Source organism: Stenella coeruleoalba (genome assembly GCF_951394435.1).
Source record: "Stenella coeruleoalba genome assembly, chromosome: X".
NCBI classification, from domain to species: Eukaryota; Metazoa; Chordata; class Mammalia; order Artiodactyla; family Delphinidae; genus Stenella; species Stenella coeruleoalba.
The window spans coordinates 19,513,490-19,539,102 of record NC_137152.1 but is presented as its reverse complement, the minus strand read 5'-3'; the positions used below and the strand labels follow the sequence as shown (position 1 = coordinate 19,539,102).

The 25,613-nt window shown below is 40.9% G+C and overlaps 1 protein-coding gene across 1 annotated transcript; it reads right to left on the bottom strand.

The window, feature by feature from the left end:
* Positions 1-23,721: 23,721 nt before the first annotated feature.
* On the bottom strand, positions 23,722-25,000 carry LOC307180218 (melanoma-associated antigen B5-like; the record flags this gene model as incomplete). Its single annotated transcript, XM_079910328.1, is given in 2 exon segments — positions 23,722-24,286; positions 24,290-25,000. Coding segments are annotated over 2 exon segments (1,023 nt in total). The 3' UTR covers positions 23,722-23,974.
* Between the last annotated feature and the right edge of the window lie 613 nt (positions 25,001-25,613).

The window sequence follows — 25,613 nt, the reverse complement described above, 5'->3', positions numbered from 1 at the left end:
TAATTAGGTTTGGGAAGTTTCCAGCCATAATTTCTTCAAACACATTTTCAACCCCTTTCTCTCTCTCTCTTCTCCTTCTGGAACCCCTATTATGCATAGTTTGGCAAGTTTTATATTATCCCATAGATCTCGTATGTTGCTTTCATTGTTTTTCATTTGTTTTTCTGTCTGCTGTTCTGATTGGGTGATTTCCATTATTCTATCTTCCAGATCGCTTATTCGTTCTTCTGTGTCATTTAGTTAGCTATTCATTGCTTTTAAATTGCTTTTTATCTCAGAAATTGAATTATCTATTTTTGATTGGTTCTTCACTGTAATTTCTAGTTCCTTGTTACAGTGATCTGCGTTTATACTGATAATCTTTCTTAATTCAGTTGGCATTTTTTATTACCATGTTTTTGAACCTGGGGTTTGGTAGACTGGTAATCTCTGTTTCATTATTTAGTCTTTCAGGGAATTTCTCTTGCTCTTAATTGGGAGTAATTCCTCTGCCTTTTCATTTTACTTAACTGTTTCTTCCAAATTCATAGAGACAGAGAAAGTTATCTATTGTGGTCTAGAAAGGGTGTTTTTATGTGGAGTGTCCCTGTGTAGACTGTGTATGTCCAATGTCTTTGCTGTGAGGGCTGGCTTTGTTATGGACTCCAGCCACATTTTTCCCCAGGGTGTGCTGGCCTTTATCACCTTGATAAGGGGTGTGGTTGGTGTTGAAGTATTTAAAGCCTGTGCATTGTGTGAGGTGGGACTTCCTCTCTGTTCTGTGGCTGTCACCACCCTATCAGGGGTGAGGTCTGCTCCCCAGTTGTTGGAGTAGAATCCCTGAGGGTCAGGCTCAATCAGGCTCCATTCCCCTTGAGTGCAAGTGCTATGCCCCAAAGGAGGGGAGTGCTGAAACGAGTGAAGGGGTCATAGAGGTCTGATGCCCTGCCTATGTACATGTCTGTGGCTATGCCCAGCCAAGCCCAGGGTCACATCCCTTCCCATAGTGTGGTCATCCCAGATCTAATGCAAGGCTGTGGTATGGAATGAGTGGGACCAGAATGTTCGCTAGGCTGGGGCTGGGGGTCCGGGCACTGTGGCTCCAGGAATTGAGGCAGTCATGCTGCTGCCAGAGATCTGGGGTGTCCCTGTGGCATTCTTCTTGCTGGACCTGTCTGCCCCAGATCCAGCACGCAGCTGTGGTGGGGAATGGGCAGGGCCGGAGTACTTGCTGGCTGGGATACGAATGGGGCCTGCCAGTTTCAGTGTCTCCTGTGACACTGCCAAAGTAAGTGCCAACAATGGCAGCCGCTACCCCATTGAGTGGGGACTGAGGCATGCTGGTTCCTGGCACCACTTGTGTGAGCACTGATAATGTCCACTGCCGCCCCACCCAGACCACACCTAGGCCCCCAGGCTATCTCTCCATAGCTAGACTGAGTCTTTTCCCAGGGCTCTGCTGGCCCAGATCCCATGCCAAGCTGTGGTGTGGAATAAGTGGGACTGGGGTGTTTGCCTTGCATGGATTAGAGGCTACAGCAAGGCAGAAGCAGCCAGTGCAGAGTTCTCTCTGCCCTGATTGTTAGCAAGCTAGCACGTGTGCATTCCTTGTGAGTAGAGTCTAGGCTTCTCCAGAGCTTCTATCTGTTTCAGTGGGTTTCCCAGTAGTCAAGGGGGCTTGTCTCCTCTGCATAGGATGCCCAGTCTGTGGCCCAACCTACTGGCTCCCCAGGGTGAGGGTCCACCTGTGAAGATCTTTTCCTTTCAGATCCCTTCCAGGGGTGGAAGTCCTGACACTATGCCTTTTTTCTGTCCTACCTGGTTATGTGGAAATCTTTCTTGCATATAATCTTTGGTTATATAAGAGTTCTTCTGCCAGTTTCCAGTTAGCTTTATGTGAGAATTGTTCCATGTGTAAATGTATTTTTGATGTGTTTGTGGGGAAAGGTGAGCTCCACATTCTCCTAGCTACCACCTTGATCCAGTCTCTAGGATTGTTGTTTCTGTTGTGCGTTTGGGTCCTGCCACTCGAGAAAAATCTCTTCTGACTCCAGAGCTAGTGGAATACAGAAGAAGTCATCTTTTAAATCTGATACAGAATAACAGCTCCTGGTGGACAGTAGAGCAGACACCAGGGTATAGGGATTATGGACTACTGGATGTATATCCTCAGTGGCTTCATTGACTGCCCTGAGGTCCTGTACCATCCAGTATTACTTATTGGGTTTCTTTACAGGGAGAATGGAGGTATTACAGGCTGATTTTCATGGTCTAATAAGGCCCTGGTCAATTAGGCCCTGTATAACAGGGGCTATGCGCAACAAGGCCTCCTGAAGGAGAATACTGTTTTCTATTGGGCCATGTATGTCCAGGTTTTAGATGGACTATCATGGGACTGGCTCCTACAGTTCGTTCCACCCGTCCCTGGGCCCAGACCTCAGGGTTTACTCTGGAGAGATCAACTTGCTCTGTCTGGGGAGGTGTGTCCTCCGCCATTAACATTATCATCTCATGCTCTTTGTCTAAGGGGACACCAGACTCCAATTTGTCTCCCATTAGGTGGGTAGTAGCCCCCAATTTATGTAAGAGATCTCTTCCTAGTTGGGGTATAGGGCATTCAGGGACATCCAGGAAGGAATGGGTAAGCATGTGTTCACCCAATTTACATTCGAATGGCTCTATGAATGCCCATTCTTGGGCCTTCCCTGACACTCCCGTAATTTTACAACTCTTGGACTGAGTTTGCCTGATCTGGTATTCAGAACTGAGTAAGTGGCACTGGTGTTGACTAAGAATTCAACAGGCTTTCCCCCTATGTCCAATGTCAGTCGGGTTCCTCAGGGGTCAATTGAAGTGCCAGGTTAGGAACCCCCTGGCCGCTGTCATTCTTTATCTATTTGGACCATCTGCCTTTGACAGTAGTGGTCGGGATCTGCCATTTCCATCCCCCTTTGGGCATTCTCTCTTCCATTGTCCCTCTTGTTTACATACGGTACACTGATTGGGCCCTAGTTTCCTTGGCTTGCTTGCCATCTCTCAGTGGGGGTCTGAGGTCACTCACCAGAGTCAACAGTCTTCATGGGCAGTTAGTCCAGATTCTTGTGCTGACCAGTTGACATTGGAGGGCAACAACCAGTAGGTGGGTCTCTGGGCCTTTTTATCCTCCGACTTTTTCTCCTCTATATTTCAGTTATTAAACACCCAGTAAGCAGCCTTAACCAGGCAAAAGGTAGGGGTATCTGGTTCTATTTCCAGTTTCTGAAGTTTATGCCTAATGTCGGGGGCACTTTGGGAAATGAAATAGGACCTCAGGATTGCCTTCCCTTCTACTAATTCATGGTCAGTGATAGTATAGATTTGGAGACATCCCCTTGAGGCTCTAGGAATGCAGAAGTGTTTTCTGTTGACTCCTGATTGATTTCCTTTATCCACTTGACAGGTTTCTTTCCTGCTGCCTGGATTCCCTTTAGGATCATATTTTTATAATGGGTCAGCCTCTGTCTTACACCCCCTTCCCCTTTGTCTCAGTGGTCCCAGTTGGGTTCGTTATCTGGGACTACTTGACTCCCCGGTCTGCAAATAGCATGACCTGTGCTGTTTCTCTTCTCTTTGTCTGCTTCGTCTCAGGCTTTTGAAAAGACCGCGGCCTTTTCTTCCCGTTAGGAGTACATTGAGGAGGCTCTAGATGTTAGCCGGGTGGGGTCATGGATCTGAAAGCTTCCCCTAATTAGATTCAGGAACCCTTCCGGATCTTCCCTCAACCCCTTTACTATGAGTTTTCCGGTTATACAGATCAGAAGTGGTAAATGGGATGCGTATACCTGGATGAATCCTTCTCCACTGGGGACCTGCCTCAAAGGGAGTATTTTTCCTGGTGGGTTGTTGGACCCTGGCTGGTAATTAGTTCTGCTTTGTGTACTTGCTGAACTGGGATCTGGGGGGATGGGGCTGGTATGGAGGGGGCCCCTCGGGCCTGTGGCCCAAATCAGGACATATGAAGGAAGGGGGTAGGGAAGGAGCAGTAAAAGGGCTAGGGAGGGGATCAAGGAGGTTCTCAAGGGGAGAGTGAAGGACTGGTATTACGTCAGTGGAAGAGAGCCCACATCCCTTCTGAAGGCTTTTGTTCTGATATAAGGCCATAAAAAACTGGACATAGGGAATTTCGTCCCATTTCTTTTGTCTCTGGCATAGCAGGTCCAGTTGTAAAATGGTGTTCTAATTAAAAGGCCCACTGATGGGCCAAATTTCCCCATCTTCCAGCCAGTATTGGAGGCAGGCTGTATTACATAGGAAGATTAAATGTTTTCGGTCAAGGGGTGACACCTGAAAAATTCCCATCTGCAGGATGCACCCTAATGGGCTATCCTTAGCTATGGTGGACGTTTGGTTCCCCATACCTTAGATGTTCTGTTTTGGATTTGTTGCCAACTACTGAGGGGGGTGGTTGGAGTGGTTTGTTGGCACACAAATGCCACAAGATTTGATCCAAGTAAGATTTCTGGTTTGGGAAATTTGGAACCAGCCCCAAACTGTTGATGGATTCCTCAAGAGAAAAAAACTAGGAGGCATCCAAATAGCATGGACTCTGATATAGCTGGGGGTCCCCCTTGAATGTGTAATGGGCTGTGCTTGGGATAGTTAGTCTCTCCTCAGTCAGAATGTCCCACGGGGGGTTGGACAGGCCTGCCTCTGGGCCAGAGCAGCTTAGCCATGTTAGTTCCTGAACACCTTGGTCCCTTAGGGAATGGCACAGCTGTCTGAGGGAGGGCTCTTGTCTTTCCTCCTTTCAGCCGAAAAGGAGTTTTCTGACTTCCCACTAGGTGAGATCTAAAAGCATGAGGGATTCCCACAGGGTACTCACCAGGTCACTGGAGTAGCTGGTATTCTGTGCTGATACCGGGAGGAGAGCCTGTGGAACCTCAGTTGGTAAAGAATCACCCAAGGTTCGCCTCCCAAGCAGAGTGGGGGGGAGAGGTCGGGCAGTGGGTGTTTCCTGTTCTTGCCAGCAGCTCACAGGGCTTCCCAATAATGGTCTTGTGAGTGGCTCACAGGGCTCCCCAGCCCAGTTCAGAGAAACTAGCACTGACCAGAAGAGGTCAAGTCCCCAGTCGCATACCTACCTTGGGACCCGTTTGCATTTGGGCGTCCTCGGTGCCTTTTCCTGAACTCAGATCGAGCGTCCTCATTCTGTTTTGTCAGGTGGTCCTTATTACCTGGGCCTTATTCTGGCCTCACCTCTTGGCTCACGGGGCTGCCCACTTTCCTTTACCACACTGAATGTGACTATGGAGAATGCTACTGTTGACCCCTAGAGGTGGGCGAGGAGGGCAGAAAGCCCTGGTGTAACTGCTACTGCCTTGTACAGGGGTCAGGAGGTGAGCACTGCTGGTGAGACAGCGGGCAAGACTGCCGTGGTTCCCTCTAGTCCACAGATCCTCACCGTCCCCAGGCGTCTGGTACCGAGGGAAGGCCAGCCAGAGGCAGCGGGCAGATAGGCAGATCAGAGTTTCAGGCTCTGATCCCCAAGGATGCCAGAGTATGATCCCCTCAAGGGTGTGCGGTCCAGATTACTGTGGGGGCTACGCTGTGTGTGCACCCCACCCAGGTATCAGGTTGCTGGGCAGAGTTGCTTTGATTTGGGAAAGGCTGCCAAATCAAAGCAACCCATCAGAGTGTCCTCAAAGACCAGAGTCAGCCATCTTCACGTGAACCTCCTAAAGCCTCCGCTGTCCTCCTATTGGAGCCAGGGTGATCCCAGAGCCTAGTGGATAAGTACAGGCAAAAAGACCACAGTTGGTCTCTTCATGGTTCTCAAAATTTGTTACTGCCCGGGCCCCAACAAGGATCCTCCTGCCTGGTGTAGGTTGCATCAATAGAATGAAACTGAATTCAGTTCAGAGAAAATGAAAGCTTTATTTTTTGAGCAAAGAATGGAGAAGAGAAAATTCGCTCTCTAGAACACATGCTCTCCCCAAAAGGCCATTGGTGGGGCTGCTTTATAGGGTTCTTGTCAGCAGGGAGGGGACAGTTCTTGCCGGTCAGATGCAGCCATGCTGCTCACAGCACTCCAGATCAAAGTGCCGGGTGCAGCATTTCTGCACATGGTACACTAAGCTCAAGTGTCAGGCCGAGCCATTTTACACTAGGAACTCTGGTCTGAAGTGTCGGATGCAAGACCTCTGCATGCAGTACCATATGAGCAAGTGAAACTAAACTAAGCATAAAGGGAAAAAAAAAAGGAAATCTTGAAAACTTCTTATAACAAGCCAGGGCAGGGACTTCCCTTGTGGTGCAGTGGTTACAAATCCGCCTACCAAGGCAGGGGACACAGGTTCGAGCCCTGGTCCAGGAAGAGCCCACATGCTGCAGAGCAACTAAGCCCGTGAGCCACAACTACTGAGCCCCCATGCCACAACTACTGAAGCTCATGTGCCCTAGAGCCCACGTGCCACAACTACTGAGCCCATGTGCTGCAACTCCTGAAGCCCATGTGCTCTAGGGCTCACGTGCCGCAACTACTGAGCCTGCGTGCCACAACTACTGAAGCCCACACGCCTAGAGCTTGTGCTCTGCAACAAGAGAAGCCACTACAATGAGAAGCCAGTGCACCACAATGAAGAGTAGCCCCTGCTTGCACAACTAGTAAAAGCCCGTATGCGGCAATGAAGACCCAATGCGGCCAAAAAAAAAAAAAAAAAAGCAAGGGCAGAGAAGATTTTAATCACAACTGAAAGCCAAAAAAGCTATAAAAGAAAATATAAAAGTATTTTTTAAGTACAACAAAATATAAACCAAATTGATCAGTGGGTGGTAGATCTAAAGAGAAAAAGTAATGCAATTAACAACTAGTTAATTTCTATAAAATAGCAAATACTCTTACAAATTGACAAGAAAAAAGCTTGTAATCCGATAGAAAAACATGTAAATAGACATACAAATCCAAAGAGTTGACAGACATATGAAAAGAGGTTCAAATTCACCAGCAGTCAGGGAAATGCCAATTAGAGTAACAGTGAAATACCATTGTAACTATTAGAATGGCTAAAATTAAAAAGTGCTCTAATCTCTATTGTTGATGGTGACTGAGGAAAGAGGTACTTTCATAACTGCTAGTGAAATTCTGATGTATTAGAGACTTTTTAAAAACAACTTGGCAACATATAATAAAATTAAAAATACATAAACCCACTCCATAGAAATAAAAGCACAAAAGGACATATGCAGGCAAAAGTTTATTGCTGCAATATTTGTTTTAGTTAAAAAAAAAAACTGGAAAAAAAGTGAATCTCTGTCATTAGGAAAATATCAGGATAAGTTGTTGTGGCACATCCATACCATTGGTTATTATATTGTCATTTAAAATAATGAATTAGAACTTTATCAGTTGAGTTGGATGTTTTTCACGTGTATTATTGAGTGAGGAAAACAAGATGCAAACGTGTCCAGTGTAATGCCATTCTTATAAAATCAACAGTGACAAAAATAAAGATTATACTTATATAGAGAGATATGTGTATGTATTTATACAGGACATGTGAGGATGCCAACCATGTTATATTGGTCATCTTAAAGGCAGAGAAGGGGACATATACTGATTTGAGAGGAGGGAGAAGAGGAGAGCCAAGCAAAAGAAGACATGTAAAAAAAGGCTGCACTAAAAATAAAGCATCTATATCCATTTTAAGCATATATTTTAAATTATGTATCTATCTCCATATATTTAATAAAATTAAAAATACAAAAGTGCAAAGATATTTGAATATCAGTAACACTAGGAAATCAATTCTTATAAGCAGATTCCATTTTATTCTTACGTATATTATAACCTTCAAACTATCAACTTAGATATTTCAATATTGTATTGCATTTTTTGGTTGTTTAAAACCACTCACTGTCAAAAATGGATGAGTCACTCAGCTATCTAAGAGTCTCTTTTGAACATGGTTTAGGTTGGCATAAGTTTCTGTCTTTTGTTTTAATAAATTTATTTATTTATTTATTTTGGGCTGCGTTGGGTCTTCACTGCTGCACGTGGGCTTTCTCTAGTTGCGGCGAGTGGGGGCTACTCTTCATTGTGGTGCACGGGCTTCTCATTGCAGTGGCTTCTTGTTGCGGAGCATGGGGTCTAGACATGCGGGCTTCAGTAGTTGTGGCATGCAGGCTCAGTAGTTGTGGCTCACAGGCTCTAGAGCGCAGGCTCAGTAGTTGTGGCGCACGGGCTTAGTTGCTCCACGGCATATGGGATCTTCCCAGACCAGGGCTCCAACCGTGTCCCCTACATTGGCAGGTGGATTCTTAACCACTGCACCACCGGGGAAGTCCAGGTTTCTGTTTTATAATGTTTTCTTTTAACATTCATATCTTTAGTATTCCTTATTGTGCTTCTTAAACTGTCTTTTATGTTCATTCTAAAATATGTACATCTCCCTTTCTGTGATGGTTTGATTTATCCTAATGATTCTTTCCTCAGTTCTGCCATCTTAATTTTCATCTTATCATGTTGTTTTATCACCTCTCCCTTGCTTTATTGTATTTCTGTCTTGAGTCTTCAGTCAGAGAGCTGAATGTTTGGTTATATTTTCTTAAACATTCATTACAAAATATTTGGCCACACTTGGTTTCTGCTGTGGGGCAACATGTTTCTAGTAGGTGTGCTTCATATGTTAGTTAATGGTGATACTCTTTTTTTTTTTTTTTTACATTTTTATTAATGGTGATACTCTTGATCTCATATTTTATAGTGTTTTTATAAAACTGCTGTATTAGTTTGCTTTTAAAATCTCTCATTAACATTGTTATCCCAGAAATTGTCAATAATAAGAAGATTCATACTTTTAGTTAGTCTTACTTGTCCTTTTTGTTTGGGTAGTCAGTAAAAAGTATTGAAATTTTGATAGCCTTCATCTTATTTCAGTCTTTTTTTTTTTTGGCCGTGCCGTGGGGCATGCGGGATCTTAGTTCCTTCACCAGGGATCAAACCTGTGCCTGGTGCAGTGGAAGCACAGAGTCTTAACCACTGGACCACCAAGGAAGTCCCTTAGTTCAGTTTTTCAATTGCAAAGTTTGGACAAAGTAGTTTACATGACTATTTTTCGCACTTTTTGGATTTTAATGTCTTAATTTTTTTTTTTTTTTTTTTGCGGTACACGGGCCTCTCACTGTTGTGGCCTCTCCCGTTGCGGAGCGCAGGCTCCAGATGCGCTCAGCGGCCATGGCTCAGCGGCCATGGCTCACGGGCCGAGCCGCTCCGCGGCATGTGGGATCTTCCCAGACCAGGGCACGAACCCATGTCCCCTGCATCGGCAGGCGGACTCTCAACCACTGCGCCACCAGGGAAGCCCCTTAATGTCTTAATTTAGTATTTAGTATTTTAGATGTCACAGATGTCTAACCACCTGGACAATTTAGAGAGTAATTAGTAATTAAATACTATTTTCAATAACGGTAATAAAGTTTGCAAAACAGTAAAACAAAATGATCAAAATGAGCTATCTGAAGAAATGTGTGTTTTAAATAAATACACTTTTATAGGGGAGTAAAGATAATTTTTCCTCTGTTCTTCTAGGTTCTTGGCTGAGACCACCCCCCTAGAATAAAAAGACAGGTTAACAGGAAAAAAAACACAGGAGTTGAACAACATGTATATATACCTCGTCTATACATGGGAGATACTCCAGAAAACTGAGTAACTCCCAGTTATGGCCTGAGCCACCACCTTAAATATCATCTCCAGCTAAAGACAAAAGATGTTACAGGGGAGGCCAGTTATGGGAGGTTACTAGGCAAAACACAGTGTACAAGGGTAAGGTTGTCATGCAGATATAAGTTGTTGTCTTCTCCATTATTAAGAGTTTCTGGAGATTTAGAATCATCTTCTTCTTCCTGGTATAGAGAGGGAGACACCCTTACAAATGGAGATTTCCCTTATAAATGTAAATGTTTCTTAAACTTCTAAAGAGTAACTTCCTGGTTTTCAGAGCTTCTTCTGTGTCTGCAGTTCTTAAAAATAATCATCTCAAAATAATCCTTATGCCAAAGAGACATATTTTGGGGTGGTAAATTCTGCTACCTTTCATTTTAAGAGTAAAATAAAGTAACATCCATCAGCAGAAACCTCTTGAGCATTTCAGAACTAGATTCTCTAAACCAAGAATTGGAATTGATATAAATAGCCATTACTTTTATCTCACACTGAGAGATTATTTAACTTCAGTTTTGTAACGTCAACACAGACCTCACAGTCCAGAGCTATAATTTCAAATGATTTTTTTCTCTTAACTTCTTGAATGAGTTTTTGTCATTATTCATACAGCCTTATTTTGTAGAATACAAGTCAAAGAGGGGATTTGAAATGTATCCACTTTTTAGTACCTTTATGGTCCTTTTCACTTCTCACATTCTATGGATCTCTATTGTGAAAATTTAAAGGTATTCATTTGCTCTACACAGTATTTTTCCTGTTATCTGGCTTGTGATGTAATGATTAACTTGATATTCTGGTTGAAAGAATTAACATAAACCTCATACAGGAATAACTCATTTCCAAGAGAATGTGATTCAATACAATAATGCCAACTATAATTGAATGTGTAATGCTGTTAATCAATTGAGTTGCTTATTTTCGAGCACTTATATTGGTAATGTGCTTGATGCTGAACAGAATACTCAAAGGTATCTTTCAAAAGGGAATTTATATCATTCAGTATCCTTTGATTGTTCAAATAAAGTATCAGCATATTAAGGTCCACTAGGACCATTGTCAATTATTGTTCAGAATAATGGAATTCTAATTTTTGATATTTCTGTTATTTTCACAATGTCCTAGCAAAGTCAGTACAAAATGAAAGAACATAAATCATCCTTTTCTTTACTATTTTAGCCATTTAATGCTTTTTACTTTCAGACTACATAATCAGATTAAAATTTATTTTTATTGAAGTATAGTCGATTTACACTGTTATGCCAATCTCTTCTGTGCAGGAAAGTGACTCATTTATACACACATATATATTCTTCTTTATATTCTTTTTCTTTATGGTATATCACAGGATATTGAATATAGTTCCCTGTGCTATATAGTAGGACCTTCTTATTTATCCATTCTAAATGTAATAGTTTGCATCTACCAGCCCCAAACTCCCAGTCTATCCCTCTCCCTCCCCCCACTTGGCAACCACAAGTATGTTCTCTATGTTTATGAGTCTGTTTGTTTTGTAGATAGGCTCATTTTTGTCATATTTTAGATTCCACATATAAGTGATTTGTCTTTTTCTGACTTACTTCACTTAGTATGATAATCTCCAGTTGCATCCATGTTGCTGCAAATGGCATTATTTCATTCTTTTTATGGCTGAGTAGTATTCCATTGTATATATGTGCCACATCTTCTTTATCCCTTCCTCTGTCGATGAACATTTAGGTTGTTTCCATATTTTGGCTATTGTTAATAATGCTGCTATGAACACAGGGGTGCATGTATCTTTTTGAATTTTAGTTTTGTGCAGGTATATTCCCAGGAGTGGGATTGCTGGATCATATGGTAATTGTATTTTTAGTTTTCTGAGGAATCTCCATACTGTTTTCCATAGTGACTGTACCAAATTACATTCCCACCAACAGTGTAGGAGGGTTCCCTTTTCTCCAAGCCCTCTCCAGCATTTGCTATTTGTAGACTTTTTTGTTCTGTTTTGTTTCCTTTTTCTTTTTTAATTTCCTCATTGTGATGAGAACTCTTAGGATTTACTCTTTCTTTAATATTTATTTATTTATTTATTTGGCTGTGCTGGCTCTTAGCTGCAGCATGTGGGATCTTCATTGCCGCATGCGGGATCTTCGTTGAGGCATGTGGGATCTTTTTGTTTTTTTTAACATCTTTATTGGAGTATAATTGCTTTACAATGGTGTGTTAGTTTCTGCTTTATAACAAAGTGAATCAGTTATACATATACATATATCCCCATATCTCTTCCCTCTTGCATCTCCCTCCCTCCCACCATCCCCATCCCACCCCTCTAGGTGGTCACAAAGCGCCGAGCTGATCTCCCTGTGCTATGTGGCTGCTTCCCACTAGCTATCTATTTTACGTTTGGTAGTGTATATATGTCCATGCCACTCTCTCACTTTGTCCCAGCTTACCCTTCCCCCTCCCCGTATCCTCAAGTCCATTCCCTAGTAGGTCTGCATCTTTATTCCCATCTTGCCCCTAGGTTCTTCATGACCATTTTTTTTTTTAAGATTCCATATATATGTGTTAGCAGATGGTATTTGTTTTTCTCTTTCTGACTTACTTCACTCTGTATGACAGTCTCTAGGTCCATCCACTGCGCTACAAATAACTCAGTTTCGTTCCTTTTTATGGCTGAGTAATATTCCATTGTATATATGTGCCACATCTTCTTTATCCATTCATCTGTTGATGGACACTTAGGTTGCTTCCATGTCCTGGCTACTGTAAATAGAGCTGCAGTGAACATTCTGGTACATGACTCTTTTAGTTGCTGCATGTAGGATCTTTAGTTGCAGCATGCGAACTCTTAGTTGCGGCATGCATGTGGGATCTAGTTCCCTGAGCAGATATCGAACCCAGGCCCCCTGCATTGGGAATTCAGAGTCTTAACCACTGGACCACCAGGGAAGTCCCTGTAGACTTTTAAAAAAAATAAATTTATTTATTTTATTTATTTATTTTTGGCTGTGTTGGGTCTTCGTTGCTGCTCACAAGCTTTCTCTAGTTGCGATGAGCAGGCGCTACTCTTCATTGCAGTGCATGGGCTTCTCACTGCAGTGGCTTCTCTTGTTGTGGAGCACAAGCTCTAGGCGCGCGGGCTTCAGTAGTTGTGACACATGGGCTCAGTAGTTGTGGCTCGCAGGCTTAGTTGCTCCATGGCATGTGGGATCTTCCTGGGCCAGGGCTCAAACCCGTGTCCCCTGCATTGGCAGGTGGATTCTTAACCACTGTGCCACCAGGGAAGTCCCCCTATAGACTTTTTAATGATGGTCATTCTGACTGGTGAAGTGGTACTCAGATTAAAATTTTAACTCAGTTATAGGTAAGTATAATCATTTTAATCTACATAAATATAATTTGTGCTCTATGTTTGGTATGGCTTGACAAAATAATGTTATATAATGTGATACTTTCATTTTGTAAAGAATAGTGTGACATATTATTTTAAAGATTTTGTTGAGTTAAGAAATTTACTTAGTTTCCTGCAATTTAAGAATCCCCCTCCCCTCACTATATATAAGAATTTATGCTGGACCAACAACAAATCAAAAAATGAATATCTCTTATTTGCAAAATGAATAACTCCCCATTTGTAAAAACTAAAAAAGAATGAGTATTTTGAGAGTTTGAAAGACTGTTTAATAAGTATGATCACATGACTGGCAGGCAAAGGAGGAAATTTTAGTTTCTGTTTTATGCATTGGTCCAAAAACATTCTTTGTTTCTCTAGAAGAAATTTTATACACCATTGGACCATATCATGAAGTAGTCACATTTAATTGTTTTAAAAAATCTTGCTATAATGTGTGCTATCCCTATAATACTTAAATGCCAAACTTTTAAATTTCCAAATATTGCCTCAAGATCAGTATTGTATTCATGGATAGCAGGTGCCTTGGACCCATGCCGTATTTTAGCACTATGGTTTAAATTTCAATTTCCACAAACTTTTCATGCATTGAGAGAAGCAATTGTACGTATTAATTCTCATGGGCCTTCTGTCAGTATTCACTATATACATTCTTTGTAAGAATGGGTATTACTATTTTATTATCTGACATGGAGCCCAACATGCTGAAATAGTTTATATATTTCCGTTTTTTGAAATTATTATTTTAAAATATTCTAACAATTACATGTGTGACATTGTGGATAGGTTACTTTATTTACATAACCTGTCCTTGGCCACATTGTAGGTGTATCTATAGCTTTCCAAGGAAAATTAATGATTTCATCATTCTTTAGGCTATGCAATTGTAGATCCATTTTATAATATTAATGTCATTACCAATTCTGTGTGATATTTTGTAAACCACTTAGCTATGCATTTAAATTGTGTCGGTATGAAAAATAATTTGCCTCACTAATTCAGAAATGTTAAAAGTGATGGAAAAACTAACTCACAGAAAACAATTTATGATCTTAGGAAAAAATGTACTTAAAAAGTACTATATGATTTAAACAGTATTGTTGAAGAAAGTACTTGTTTTTAAACAATTTTTAGCTTTTAAAGGGTTAATTCATTGAGACCAGAAAGAATGCTGAGAAAACTAAAAATTAATCATTAAAGTCTTTACTATTAAGTTGTTTAACATCCTATTATATATACCCAATGATAGTCAGCAACTTTTTTTTTCTTGAGCCAGTGGTATGTAAGCCTTTCACCATTCTCACTTCAAACATGCAGAAGAAAATGTTTGTATTATAAAATACACTTCACAATCATAGAACTTAAGATTGTTTCACCTTAAAAATAGGGGAATGGAGTAAATTCCGTGAAAATGGTGGAGTAGAGAATTCCAGAACACTATTCTGAAACAAAAGCATCTAAGAAACTGGCAAAAACTGTCAGAATAAACTTTATTAAAACTCTAAAAATTAATCATAGTTTTACAGCTGAGGAGACTACTTAATTTAAAAAGGGAGCTGACTTAGACTGGAAGAATTAATATTGTTTTAATGGCCATACTACCTAAAGCAATCTACAGATTTAATGTGATCTCTATCAAATTACCCTTGACATTTTTCACAGAACTAGAACAAATAATCCTAAAATTTATATGGAACCATAAAAGACCCAGAATTGCCAAAGCAATTCTTAGGAAAGAGAATAAAGCAGGACACATAACCCTCCCAGGCTTCAGACAGTACTGCAAAGCTACAGTAATCAAAACAGTGTGGTATTGGTACAAAAACAGATACATGGATCAATGGAAGAGAACAGAGAGCCCAGAAATGAACCCACCCCCCTATGTCAATTAATTTTCAACAAAAGAGGCAAGAATATACTATGGAGAAAAGACAGTCTCTTCAGTGAGTGGTGTTGGGAAAGCTGGACAGCTGCATGTAAATCAATGAAATTAGAACACACCCCCATACCATATCCAAAAATAAATTCAAAATGGCTTAATGACTTAAAGATAAGACATGACACCATAAAACTCCTAGAAGAGAACATAGGCAAAACATTCTGTGACATAAATCATACCAATGTTTTCTTAGGTCTGTCTCCCAAGGCAATAGAAATAAAAGGAAAACTAAACAAATGGAACCGAATCAAACTTAGATGCTTTTGCACAGCAAAGGAAACCATAAACAAAACAAAAAGACAACATACGGACTTGGAGAAAATATTTGCAAATAATGCGACCAACAAGGGCTTAATTTCCAAAATATACATACAGCTCATACAATTCAATAACATAAAACCAAAAAACCCAATCAGAAAATGGGCAGAAGACCTAAATAGACATTTCTCCAAAGAAGACATACAGATGACCAATAGGCACATGAAAAGATGCTCAACATTGCTAATTATTAGAGAAATGCAAATCAAAACTACAATGAGGTACCACCTCACAGCAGTCAGAATGGCCATCATTAAAGAGTCTACAAATAACAGATGCTGGAGAGGGTGTGGAGAAAAGGGAACTCTCCTACATTGTTGGTGGGAATGTAAATTGGTGCAGCCACATGGAAAACAGTATGGAGGTTCCTTAAAAAACTAAAAATAGAGTTGCCATATGATCTAGCAATCCCACTCCTGGGCATATATCCAGGGAAAACTCTAATTCAAAAAGATACATGCACCCCGATGGTTATAGCAGCACTATTCACAATAGCCAAGACATGGAAACAACCTAAATGTCCATTGACAGGTGACTGGATAAAGAATATGTGGTACATATATACAATGGAATACTATTCAGCTGTAAAAAAATGAAATAATGCCATTTGCAGCAACATGGATGCAACTAGAGATTATCATACTAAGTGAAATAAGTCAGAAAGAGAAAGACAAATACCATATGATATCACTTATATGTGGAATCTAAAATATAACCCAAATGAACTTATTTACAAAACAGACCCACAGACATAGAAAACAAACTTATGGTTACCAAAGGGGAAAGGGGGGTGAGGGAGGGATAAATTAGGAGTTTGGGATTAGCAGATACAAACCACTATATATAAAATAGATAAACAACAAGGTCCTACTGTATAGCACAGAGAACTATATTCAATATCCTGTAATAAACCATAATGGAAAAGAATATGAAAAAGAATATATATATATGTATAACTGCATCATTTTGCTGTACACCAGGAAGTACAACATGTACAACATTGTAAATCAACTATACTTCAATTTAAAAAATTGACCAGGAAAAATAAAAGGCAAGGGAGCTGAATCTTGATAAGAGAACTTCGTGGAATTTTCACCTACCTCTTACCTGGCTCCTCCAATGAGTACTGGCCTTAAGGAAGGGAGCCAGCTTTCCAGATATGGGTTCCTCATGCTAGAGAGAGCAAAACGGACCTGTTCTCAGGAAATTGTGGTTGTTTTGGCCTACCTAATGGCTCCCTGAAGGATGAGTTCAAAGGACTCCTTTTATTTCTCCAAACTCTAAACTTTCCCAGGGAGAAGGCATTTTTCTGTGCACTGTTTGTCAAAAACATTTAAAGATAAGCCACTGATGCCTGAAGGATAACAGTTGGAACAAATCTTAGGCAAACCAAAAAGCATGGGAAGAAAGGTTAAAGAGTGAGATGCTTTGGGGGAAAGGAGCTTTGAAAAGCTACCACATATTCCTGGGAATCTAGAAGATCATATGAATGCCCAGGACTAGTTAATGCTAAAAAATATACCTGAAAGGCCCTAATCTCTCACCTCAGGCTCACAGTTCGGCTCCATGCAAGCAGAAGTATAGGCAAAGTTGTAAATTGCCCAACTGACTGTGGAAGGCATGCTCCAACACAGACATATAGAGCCCATCTGCAAAGAATGGAGGTGTTTTATATTTTTTATTCCAGGCATTAAGGAAATCTATGTCAAATCACTAGCTGACCAATAACCTAATTGAACAGAGATGTCAGTGACCACTCATTACAAAGAACACATATCTTAAAAAGTTAGTTCAGAAAATTAATGAAGCAAACAAACAGAAACCACAGCAAGAAGCAAAAATAAGCCATGAATGGGAGAAGAATCTGATTTCAAAGTTGACATAATATTCAAAATGTCTAGTTTTCAAAAAAAATCATGAGGTATGCAATGAAAAGTATGGAAAAAAGGAAATTAATAGAAACTGTACAGGAGGAAACCCGTACATTGAACTTACTAGACAAAGAACTTAAATCAACTATTTAAATATTATCAAAGAGATAAGGGAAACCAGGAACAAGGAACTGTGAGAATTATGTCTCCCCAAATAAAGAATATAAACCAAGATTTAGAAATTATTAAAATGAACAAAATAGAAATTCTGGAGTTGAGAAGTACAATAACAGAAATAAAAAATACACTAGAGGGATTCAGTAGGGGATCTGAGCAGGCCAAAGAAAGACTCAATAAACCTGAAGATAGGTCAATTGAGATTATATAATCTCAGGAACAGAAAGAACAAAATAAGAAAAATGAACAGTGCCTAAGAGACCTGTAGAACATTATCAATTATGAAAGCATACATATAATAGGAGTCTCAGAGGAGAGAAAGGGGCAGAAAGAATAACTGAAGAAATAATAAAGTTACAGTTTCCTGTCTGACATGTGAGGAGCTTAGAAGTCGTCATTCCATCCTAACAGCAAATAAAAAACTAAAAAATCAATAAATTTTGTTAGATCTGCCAGAGAGGTTAGAACACAGAGCAAACTGCTGCCCCTCTAATTGGAAAGGCAGATAGGTCAATACAGAGAATCAGAACTTACCAGAGCAGAAACCTCCATGGGAACCGTGCCAGGGTAGGAAAACCTGAACTGTAATTGAAAAATTTCTTGGCAGCTCATTGTGGAAAAGTCTGAGAATTAAAACCTCTCTACAGGGACTTCCCTGGTGGTGCAGTGGATAAGAATCCACCTGCCAATGCAGGGGACACGGGTTCGAGCCCTGATCCGGGAAGATCCACATGCCATGGAGCAACTAAGCCTGTGGCCACAACTACTGAGGCTGCGCTCTAGAGCCTGCGTGCCAGAACTACTGAGCCCGAGTGCCGCAGCTACTGAAGCCCGTGTGCCTAAAGCCTGTGCTCTGCAGCAAGAGAAGCCACCGCAAGCAGAAGCCCATGCACTGAAACGAAGAGTAGCCCCCACTTGCCGCAACTACCCGCATGCAGCAACAAAGATCCAACGCAGCCAAAAATAAATACAATTAAATCTTAAAAAAAAAGACAAAAAAGCCTCTCTACATTGTTGTGAATTTTACCTCCAGGAGCTCTACCAGATTGTCACAGTGAAGACTAGAAAAGAAATCCCTTTGGGTTTCCTGCAAAGGGAGGGAAAAGTAATCATTTGACATATGCCAGAGCATTCTTTTCGTAAGAATGCCTCCCCTCAGAAGAAACTATATTATCAGACACTAATCTATTGGAGTTTTATCAGAGCCCAACTGGTCTGGGAGAAATAAAATACCCAACTTTAGCCTTCTCTATCCTTCCATGTGGGACAAGGGAAATAAACAATTCCAGTTCCATATAGCCATCCCGTCCAGTTTAAGAGGGGCGTGGCACTGAGAATCACTTGTGAACTTCGTAGCTAGTAGGTCAGAAGTACAGGTAGCAAACTGGGACTTGTGATTGGCATTTGAAGTAGATTCAGTCATGTGGGACTGAATCTTTAACCTGGGGGATGTGATGCATTCTTCAGGTAGATAGTGTCAGAATTGAGTTAAATTTGTAGGGCAGCCAGTGACTGTCCGCTGAGAATTGGAGAACTGCTTGGTAGTGTCGGAAAAACCCACACATCAAACTGGAGAAAATCAAAGATAAAGAGAAATTTTAAAAGAAGCCAGAGGAAAAACAACCTATCTGTAGAAGAGCAAAGATAAGAGTTACATCTGACTATTCCTCAGAAACCACGCAAACAAGAAAAGAGTGGAGTGAAATATTTAAAGTGTTGAGAGGAAAAATAGAGGATTTCTCTGTCCTGCAAAATTATCCTTCAAAAGTGAAGAACAAATTAAGACTTTCTCAGACAAGCAAAAATTGAGGGAATTTGTTGCTAGTAGATTGACCTTGAAAGAAATAAAAGAGGTCCTTCACAAAGAAGGAAAATGATGTAGAATCCATATAAAGAGAAGAGAATTAGAGAAAGAATAAATGAGAGTGAAAGAAAACTTATATTTTTCTTATTCATAATTGATCTAACAGATATCAGTTTGTTAACAATAATTACAACCATGTATTTGATGATTATGGCCTATGTATAAGTGAAATGAATAATAGAAATAATACAAGGGACAGGAGGGAAAAATTAGGAACACTTTGTGATTATAAGCTACTTGCACTATCTGTAAAGTGATGTAGTGTTATTGCAAAGTGAACTTGGATTTGGTATAAATGTATACTGAAAACACTAGGGCAACCACTGAAAAGAAATTTTAAAAAATAATTGATACGATAAAGAATAGAAAATGGAATCACATACAATGCTCAACTAATTTTTTCCAGTTTCAGTGAGGTATGAATGACAAACATTATATACATTTAAGGTGTGAAATGTGATGTTTTGATATACATGTACATTGTGAAATGATTCCCCCAATAAAGTTAATTAACGTAAAAATCACAAAAGGTGGAAAAAGAGTATAAAACAAAAATAAGAGAAAAAAGGGCAGCAAACAGTAACAAATATGGTAGATATTAACCCATTCACATCAATAATTACTTTGAATATCAACAGTCTAAAAACACCAATTAAAAGGCAGAGATTTTCAGTGTGGATCAAAAAACAAATCCCAACTATATGTTGTTTAGAGAAAGAAACCCATTTTAAATACAAAGATACACATAGATTAAAAGTAAAGGAATGAAGAGGGATATACCCTGCTAATATTAATCAAAATAAAGTGGGAGTGGCTATATTGATTTCAGACAGAGCAGAGTTCAGGGCACAGAAAGTTATCAGGGATTAAGAAGGGAATTACATAATGATAAAGGTGTCAAATCTCTAAGAAGGCATAACAATCCTTAATGTGTATTTGCCTAATGAGAGCATCAAAACGTGTGAGGCAAAAATTGATAGAACTGTAAGGAGAAATAGATGAATCCAATATTATAGTTGGAGACTTCTGTGCCCCTCTATCAGAAATGGACAGAACCAGCAGGCAGAAAATCAGTAAGGACATAGTTGAACTCATCAACATCACTTATCAACTGGACATAATTGACATCTATAGACTGCTTCATCCAACTGCAGAAGACACATACTTCTCAAGCTCACACGGAGCATTCACCAGTATAGACTACATTCTGGGCCATAAACTATATCTTCACAAATTTAAAAGAATAGAAATCACACAGTTTCTGTCTCAGACAGTAATGGAATTAAACTAGAAATGAATAACAGAAAGATAACTGGAAAATCCCCAAACCATGGAGTTTAAACAAAACACTTTTAAACAACACATGAGTATAAGAAGAAATCTCAAGAGAAATTTGAAAAAAATATTTTGAACTGAATGAAATGAAAGTACAGCTTATCAAAAATTGTGCAGGTTTTTGTGTGGACATGAGATACAGGTGTAACAATTACTTTGCAAACTGTGTTCAAATGTAATGGAAAAGGGCCCAGAATACCTACCTTACCTCTGCCAATGGAGAATTTCTTTCTAGTTTATCCAGGATTCAAAAGTCATTTTGCCCTCCAAGCTTAAGTCTCTCAACTCTGAGACACACCATGTGAAGAGCTGGCCCTTGTTCCTCACTCCCACTGAACTCCACATGACATAGCTGAAGTTAAACTTTAATCTGAAGAACTTGCAGTTTCCCAAATGGATGTACCTTGGAGCATTTAAACTTAACTCCCACTTCACTGTGTTTATCTGGACCTCAACTCCCTCACTCTTTTTAATTGTCTCTCTGGTTTACCATATATCTTACCATCTTCCTTGTAAGATTACTGCTGCTAGACACAAAGATCCTAGCATCCCCAGAAATAACACAGTGTATTCCAAAGAGCAGATGCCCAATTAATGTTAAGGGAATAAATGAGCCAGGGAGCATATTATCTAATTTATTAAGATTTAATTTCTCCTAAATTCTTAAGCTAAACAAATCCAGGTATGTGTCATTTAATTTTTACTGAATAACAGACTAAAGAAGATAAGGAAGAGATGAATTGATAATCTTTTACTTTATTTTGCTCTATTTCTTGATGCCAACAGTTTTACTACTGACTTATTTCACTTTTCTAAAGTAACACCTATTCCAATGCCATGTTACCTTATTCTAGATCAAAAATAAGAGTGAATGTTTCCCAATTTGATTCACAAAATATAAAAACTCCTACTTGCAAACTTGATACACAGCAGTAAATGTATAAACAAGTGATTCACAAACTTATACTCAGAAGCTATTTAAACCATCTATTAATAGAGACGACATTTGAAAAATAATGAAAAGAGAGACAAAGAGACAGAGATACAGAGAGACAATGAGAAAAAGAAATGAAAATCTCCAAATTACCACATAAACAGGAAAATAAAGATGATACACATCCATGGTGAAGGAAGTGATCTCCAGGGAGTTGGGATGCTCTAAGTCAGGGAGACAGCAGGGGATAGGGGCTGTCTGCTCCACTGAGAGCAGAGTGTAGCCCTTAGAGGAGCTGCAGAGAAGAGCTGGTCAGCAGGTCAGGTTCCAGAGCTGGAAGAAGGACACACTGGGGAAGTCCCGGGAGAAGGCTGCTGTAATGGTAGAAAGAACTGGAGCTGGACAAAATACCAGCTTCTAGACACTTAGCTCTCAGTAAGATCCTAGGAAAATGAAACCCAGGGACAATCCCCAAATATTGATTTATTCTCATGTTTACTCTTCCCTTCAGTAGGCCTGCTTTTAGCACTTTGGCTACAAGTGCCTTTTTATTGCTTGAGATATTTTGGAATAGTGCAAAGAAAAGTGAATTAAGAGACAGGTCTGCCTCAGGCTGGGAGGAGTGTAACAGTGTGGGCTCTAGACAAATTCAGACCAGGGGTCTATTCCCAGCTCTGCTAATAACCAGTCTTGTGAACTTGAAAAAATTGTGAGTTCTTCATCTGCCAAGTTTGGTAAGCCCTATCTTATAAGACTGTTGCAATGTATGTACTATATATACCACATGGCAAGAGGACTAGCAAATATCACCCACTGTTTAAAGAATAGCAGTTATTAATATTATTTTGATCTCAGATTATCAAAATTCACCTCCCTTGGAATTTTTTTTTTAATCCAGAAAATTTCAAAGAATATACAATATTCTTAGAAAAAGAACACTGAATCGACCAAAAATTCTCTCTAGTTGGTGAAACTAACGTTCCCAATTAGAGTATTTATCATTTAATTCAGATGTGGAGTTGTTTTCCCCAGCTGGATGCAGCTCAAGCTCCTAGATTGGTGTCAAAGAACAAGTCCTACCATCCCTTCCAGGTGCCCTTCCATCCAAACCACCTCTGTTTTCCTTCATTATACCCTCGTCTAAAAGCTATCCCTCACTTGAGAGTTTGCCAAACTATACTCAAGATAACCTAATTAAAATGCCTTTATAATGGAGCAGGCTCTAGCTCTCTCAGTTTGGGGCAAAGAGTCCCAGCACAGTGGTTTCTTGGCATCTCACCTAAGGGGACATCCCGTTATTTTTCAGAAACTCCCTGGAGACAGTGTGTGTAGAGCACCTAGTTTGCACAATCTGTGCTAGAACAAGAGCAAAGGACACCTTCCTTTCCTGCCCCAGGTGGAGATTTTTCTATGGTTTACCCACAATCCCAAAGTAACTTGTAGCAGCAGTTTTCCATTATAGACCGAATGTTTGTGTCCCCGCAAAATTCATATGTTGAAGCCCTAACCACTGCCCCCCCCACCCCGCCTCCATACAATGGTATTTGGAGGTGAAATCTTGGGGAAGTAATTAGGTTTAGATGAAGTCATGAGGACGGGGCACCCATGATGCAATTAGTGGTCTTAGAAGAAGAGCAAGAGAGACCAGAACTCACTCTCTCTGCCATGTGAGGACAGAGAGAAGGTCTGCAAGCCAGGAAGAGAGCTCTCACAAGGAATGGAACCAACTGGCACATTGATTGTGAACTTCCCAACTTCCATAGAGAAAAATGGCTGTTGTTTAAGCCACCCAGTCTGTGTTATTGTTATAGCAACCTGAGCAGACTAATAGAGGGTTTTTTCTGTCAACTCTGAAGCATACTGTTGGAGGGTTTGGCCCCTACTCACCACTTCCAGGACCTCAACTAGCCCACCACACAATGGGAATGAAAATTACATTCCACTGAGGACTTGCAGTTTCCTAAAGTCCCAAACTGCCTTGCTCAGGAATTTTACACTTAACTGCTATCATAAGGAACACCCTCTCCTCACCCATTCTTTTTACTTTACCTATAGATCATAGAGAATATTCCAGTATCTTACTCATATGAGTGCAACTCACAGGCTCTAAAATTCTATGAGTTAGAGGCTGGATTTTCTTTCTTAGCATCCCCAGTACTAACACTGAACCTTCCAAAGAGCAGATACTCAACGTTTGGTGAATAAAAGAGCCAGTAAACACAAGGTGTAATTTATTAAGCTTTAATTTCTCTTTCTTGAAGAAGCTAAGAAACTCAGAGTATAAATCAATTATTTTTACAAAGCTAAAGATTAAAAGGAACAAGGAAAACTAAGATTGATCATGTTTTACTTTTTTTTCTATTCCATTATCCTAACTTTTACTGTGGGATTCTTTCACATTTTCAAGAATATAATCCCTATTGTGATGTTATATTTTCTTGTCTGGGGGATAAAAAAAACTCAGACTTCAACAGGGGTGGGAAGATATTGCTGGGCATGGCCCTGGAAGGTACACTGACTGGCAGTAGTGTCAGCCCTGGCTGCATCCATGGCTCTGGCTTTCTCTTCTTCATCTCGCGAAGCTTCTTTGTAATAAGATGGAAAGGCACTGGGAACTGTATCATTGACCTTTGCCAAAAATTCCAGGACTTTCACCTTGCTGGTTTCAGCGTGGGCTCTCGGGCCCCACAGGAACTCATAGCGCGGAGGATCACTGTTGGGCACTTGACGGTACTCCAGGTACTTCAGCCTCACTAAATCTTTGGTGATGAGCTACCTGGGCTCCCCATAGATGAAATGTTTCCTTCCAGCATACACTCGCATCATACTCAGGAATTTCCAGATGTCTTCCTCAGTGGCACAGTTGCCCTTCGTGAAGATCATACCCAGGAGATTCATCAGGAGACGGGTCTTGGGTAACCCCCTTCCACCACGCACCCTCCCATTGTTGGGAAGTTTCAATTTGCTGACAAGATCGTAGCAGTGACTGGTTGAGTCGACTTCCTTCACATCTACTGCAAAGACTATCTCAGTGCGCTCAGAGGCTCTCTTGAGAATCTCAGCAGATCGGTCGTGGTAGCTTTGGTGGACAATCTTCAGCATATCTTCCTTCATAATGGGCTGTTTCATTTTATACTTGTACAGAAGGAACTGCTGCTCCAACAACCCAGCTTTCCTGGTTAAAAAGTCAGTCCCTGAGCTCTCAGTGAAGGATGGGACCTCATAGGCGCTTGCCCTATCCTCATGTTGGCCGTTGGAAGCTTCATCAGATATCGTGTAAGAAATGCCTGCAGAAGTAGTGGTGGTAGTTGGTGCTCTTTGAGGCTCCTGGGCAGTGCTACATGACCCAGCAGCAGGCAGACTTTGGGTAGTGCCTCCACACTGAGGAGAGGAGGTGGTAGTGGACTCCTCTTCTGCTGCTGCTATGGCCTGGGCACCCCCACAACTCGGTCTCACCTCCGGCCTGGTGGCGTTTATCACCAGCATGGGCCTTACTCTTCTGACTCTGAGGCATGGTCAAGGACAGCAGGAAGGAGTATAGACAGGAGGTCAGAAGATGTGGACACCTGGAGGAAGGAGAATAAGATGCTGTGAGCACCTTCAGTGGGGAGATTCCTTCCTGGCTTTAACCAAGGCCACCTCTGCAGGGTCCTTGAGGGCACTGCCCGAGGACCCACAGGGCTCCTGTTCTCCTGCTCAGCCTGTCCCCTAAGACCCCTGTGGAGGATGTTAGAACCTTAGACTGCAGCCTGCCAGCCCTGCCTGGGGTATACTGGGATAACAGCCGGGGCTGCCAGTCGGAAGCCTCTGTTGTGGGATGTGACAGTCTTCTCAGTTTACAGTCAGGATCATCATGTCAACTGTTGGCAAGTCCAGGGCCCCCTCTATTCTGGTGCTTTGAAGTTGACACCTCAAACCAAATCCACCACTTCCCTGAGACCCCAGAGGAGGAAGTAAAGGGGTTCCTTATCCCCTCTCTCTGTCAGGGGGCACCCAACTGAGAGCTATGTGGAGCCCTCTCTGTCATGGGCTGCTTGGGTGCTCAGTTGTCGTTCAGGATACTCACCTGTTCTCTAGGTAGTACCTGGTACACGTCCCC